Here is a 4,395-nt window from a genome sequence, read left to right as displayed (position 1 = left end):
AAAGCGTTCTTGTCTTTGAAACTACCAGCAGAGGCTGTGGGGCCAGGGGTCTCAGGAAGAGGGCGTGAGAGTTTGGGGAGGGAAGCCAGGGGGCAGGGAGAGGATTAGTGGATCTGAGCAGTCAGAGAAACAGAGTGGGGAACTGGGAGCAAGAGCAGTGTGTGTGTGTGTGTGTGTGTGTGTGTGTGTGTGTGTACACACGCATGCACAATGCATGCATGAACACAAATGTGCATGCAAATGTGCATACATATGCATTTGTCTATGTGTATACAAATGTATACATGAATGTGCATGTGTGCATATATGTGTGCAAATGAGTGTGTGTGTGTAGTGGGTGAGGATGGGGAGGGATAGGAGCCAGGAGACTGGGGTAAGAAACCAACAGCCCAGAGCTCTGGGTCCTAATCAGCTCTGCAGCCCAGGACAAGCCCCCCTCTCCGTCTGGGCCTCAGTGGTCTTATCTGTAGTATCCAGGTTTCATGGAGCACTCAGTATGTACCAGGCACAGTGCTAAGCACTTTGTGCACATTAAAGAATCTAGTCCCAAATCACTCAGCTAAAAAGGGGTGAAGCCCGGATTTGAACTCAGAGTCCTGGCTCTTAAATGCCCAGGGCTGGCCTTTCAGAGCTTGTTAGCTCTCTCAGGAACCCCACCCCACATGGAGATCTGTGAAGTCAAGCCACAAACCTGTGTATGCACTGGCCTTTCCTTTTCTACATGCCACTGTCTTGCACCACTTGAAGATTTTGCAGTAAAGACTGAGATACCTGTCAGCACCTTCTAGAAGCTTGGTTAGGCCAGGCCTGGCATTTCTAAAACAATTAGTGGGTTTACAAAAACAGCCTGCCTGCTCCAAATCTAGGGTACTCAACCTAGGGATGGACCAGTGCCTCAGGTGGGTACATTTTGGTCATGTTTCACTGAGACGGTCCAGATCTGTTTCTGACAGGCTAGCCAAGGTGGTTACATTTAGGCGGGTGGCAGGTGGAGTGGGGTGGGGTGCAGGGTAGATAGAATGCTCCTGTGCTGAAGTGGTTTTGATGGGAGAGGGGGCAGCAGGAAGGAGGGGAGGGGCAGCAGGAAGGAGGGGAAGGGCTGCTCTGGCTCTTGCTGGCCTCACCAGGGTCCCTGCTGGGTTTGGAGGTCCCTCTGGAATTGGGGATCTATTCCTGGTGCAAACTTTACACCTGCTGGAAGCATCAAGCCCAGCTTTCACCTGGGGCAGGCAAGCCCCTCCCCAAGTGGCTCATCATCATCACACCTGGGGAAGCGTGGGCAGAGTGGACCACAAGCATTTGCGGTGGGAGGAGGCACAGCACTGTATCAGACAAGCCTAGGTCTGAGAACCAATGCTGCCACCACTTGACAGATGACTTGGATCCATCACCTCCACCCTTTGAGCCTGAATCACCACTCCTGTAAAATGGGGATATTAACATTCCCCAGCCATCCCCAGTGTGGTTACATGGGTTAAAGTTGCTAATAGTCCTTAGTCTATGGCAAATACATGGCAAATGGCAGCGACATGTATTCTTCTTTAATAAGGAGGTGGGGGAGCCGGGTGCGGTGGCTTACGCCTATAATCCCAGCACTTTGGGAGGCCGAGGCGGACAAATCGCAAGGTCAGGAGATTGAGACCATCCTGGCTAACACGGTGAAACCTGTCTCTACTAAAAATACAAAAAATTAGCCAGGTATGTTGGCGGGTGCCTGTAATCCCAGCTACTCGGGAGACTAAGGCAGAAGAACGGCGTGAACACAGGAGGCAGAGTTTACAGTGAGCAGAGATCACACCACTGCAGTCCATCCTGGGCGACAGAGCGAGACTCCGTCTCAAAATAAATAAATAAATAAATAAATAAATAAATAAATAAATAAGTAAGTAAGTAAGTAAGTAAGTAAGTAAGTAAGTAAGTAAGTAAGTAAGTAAGTAGGTGGGGGATGCCTCACTAGAGGCAAAAAGGGAAATGGATTTCAATTGCACCCAAGTCCGGGCTACTGGGGATTCAGACCTAGCAGCAGCATGCTGTAACCCATTTGCAGAAGACAGATCACTACCACTTAGAACACAGGAAGCCCTGCAAACTTGAAGGATCACAAATCTTCTACCCCTGACGCTATCATCCATCCCTTTAGAAAAGCTGGGGGCCACAACTCTAGGAGCCCCTCCAAGTGGTCCGGTGTCCCCCTCACCCTGAGCCACTGCTCAGCCTGGTCCTTGCTCTGCAGACCCAGCACGATCACGTCGGCGTTCATCGGCGTGATCTTCAGCTTGTGCTCCTTCTTCCGCACTTGCTTCTCCTTGTGAACGACGCTGCTGCCCAGCAGGTTCACATCCAGCTGAGGGCTGTGGTCCTTGGAGGATTTGTAGCACTGGAAGGAAAGAGAGAAAATATACCACTTTCCCAGGGCTGCCGGGCGGAGGTGATGTCTGCAAAGGAGGGGCCCCTGGACATTGCAGGACCCACCAAGAGCCTGACTTTACCCAGCAAGACTAAGAGGCTGGACACCCCGAAGCAGCCTGGAGCCTTAACCTCAAATATCAGCAACTCCTGTTCTTCACATCAGATTCTGCCTCTCTCCCTCAAGCCTCCTTCTCACTGGCCTCAGCCAAGGATGCTCCAGGATGCTGCTGTCCAAATGGTTCAAACTTGCCCCAGGCCTGGGGGGCCCTAAAATACGTCCTTTGTGGACACCTTTCAGTTCTCCAAAATGGACAGACTTTCACTCCTTCTCCACCTCTCTGCATTGCCTGCTTGGCTTCTGGGTAAAGGATCCATAAGGCACAAACACTAAGCTTCTTCTCTGCCTAGTTAGGAAGATGATGTGTTAACAAAGAAAGGAAGGATTCTCTTCCCCTACCAGAGAAAATACTTTACCCTTTGGCTCCCTATTTGTAAAATGGGGGAAACCTTACAGGCTTGCTTAACAGGATTACCTGAAATAACACTGGCACGGAGCAAGAAAAGGTGTTTATAATAATTCCGTGGAATTTCAAGTCAGGACACGCAACTGGGAATTTTAACTTAAAATAGCAGGAAACAGGACTGTTGTCAGAGTAATATCTGGTTCCTTGCTGGGTCTGGTCTTATAATCAGTTATTCAAAATATTGTTGTTTCTGAGAAGATACCTAGCATTCTCATGCTGCACAGATAAAAACAGTAGCAAGGGCCGGGCGCAGTGGCTCCCGCCTGTTAACCCAGCATTTTGGGAGGCTGAGGCAGGTGGATCACAAAGTCTGGAGTTCGAGACCAGCCTGACCAACATGGTGAAACCCCATCTCCACTGAAAATACAGAAATTAGCTGGGCGTGGTGGCGGGCGCCTGTAATCCCAGCTACTCAGGGGACTGAGGCAGGAGAATCTCTTGAATCCAGGAGGTGGAGCTTGCAGTGAGCCAAGATCGCGCCACTGCACTGCAGCCTGGGTGACAGAGCAAGACTCTGCCTCAAAAACAACAACAAACAAACAAAACATCATCAACAACAACAACAAAAACAGTAGCCAGAATTGGGGCTGGGCTGGAGGAGCCTGACTGGACTCCAGTGGACAGGACATGAAAAAGGATCAGGGGACAGAAAGATGTATCTGTCTCACAAAGAGGAGGATGGGATGGAGACGGGGGAGGCAGTGGTAGTCACAGCCCTCTTTGAGAGCCTGGTGAAACTACTAGACCTCTCTGGTTCAGAAAAAGTACATTCATCCATACACACAAAATCCTGTATACAATTTCAGGTTAGGGAGAAGTTAAAATCTCCTGATATAAACAAACTCGAAACCTCTCGGGTCAGGGACCATCCTGTCCCTCCTTCCCTGTCCCTGCCCCTTCCCTTGAGAGGAGCGGGGGAACAAGACAACGTGAGGCAGACTGACCAGAAGCCTGTTGTCCTTGATGACACAGAGCTGCTTGGCCCACTGTCCCAGCCACTTCTTGCGCCACAGGAAGGCGCAGATGCGAGCATCGCGCATCAGCTCGATGCCAGCCTCCGGCGAGGGCCACTGGTAGGGGGCCGATTTGCCCTTGCTGCCGTCCTCTTCATCGTAGGACTCGTAGGAGCTGCTCACAGCCTCTCCGTCCTCTGCAAGGAAGACCAGCTCAGTCAGGGCCCCATGGGGCAGGGGACGGTCCCGAAGCAGCATCACTGGGGAGGGCAGCAGGCAGGAGCAGCAGCGGCCAGACCACAGCCCCCGACTCTCCCTGCCCTCAAACCAACCCCACAGCCACCAGCCAGATCCCAGGGCTGGCTTTCCTGCCCCCAAACCCCTCAGCGAGGCTTCTTGGATGCTGCCTCTGGCCACAAAACACACATAACTTAAAACCAAAGTCTCTCCCTTTTCCTCCTCAAATCCTGTCAACTCCCAACTCCACAGGAACCAACTCCACAGGAACC

General features: G+C 51.5%; 1 protein-coding gene across 1 annotated transcript in view; it reads right to left on the bottom strand.

Annotated features, from left to right (window-relative positions):
• The window catches only part of AFAP1L2 (actin filament associated protein 1-like 2), a 56,386-nt gene that overhangs the window by 16,089 nt on the left and 35,902 nt on the right, over positions 1–4,395 (bottom strand). The window contains exons 5-6 of the mRNA XM_011967497.1: positions 3,878–4,083; positions 2,198–2,377 (exon numbers count right to left, since the gene is read on the bottom strand). Of these exons, the coding sequence (XP_011822887.1) occupies positions 2,198–2,377; positions 3,878–4,083 (386 nt within the window). The remainder of the gene's footprint in view (positions 1–2,197; positions 2,378–3,877; positions 4,084–4,395) is intronic.

The sequence above is a fragment of the Mandrillus leucophaeus genome, unplaced genomic scaffold (genome assembly GCF_000951045.1).
Source record: "Mandrillus leucophaeus isolate KB7577 unplaced genomic scaffold, Mleu.le_1.0 Scaffold80, whole genome shotgun sequence".
Taxonomy (NCBI): domain Eukaryota; kingdom Metazoa; phylum Chordata; class Mammalia; order Primates; family Cercopithecidae; genus Mandrillus; species Mandrillus leucophaeus.
Note: the sequence above shows the minus strand (reverse complement) of the source record. Positions and strands in the feature narration are given on the sequence as shown.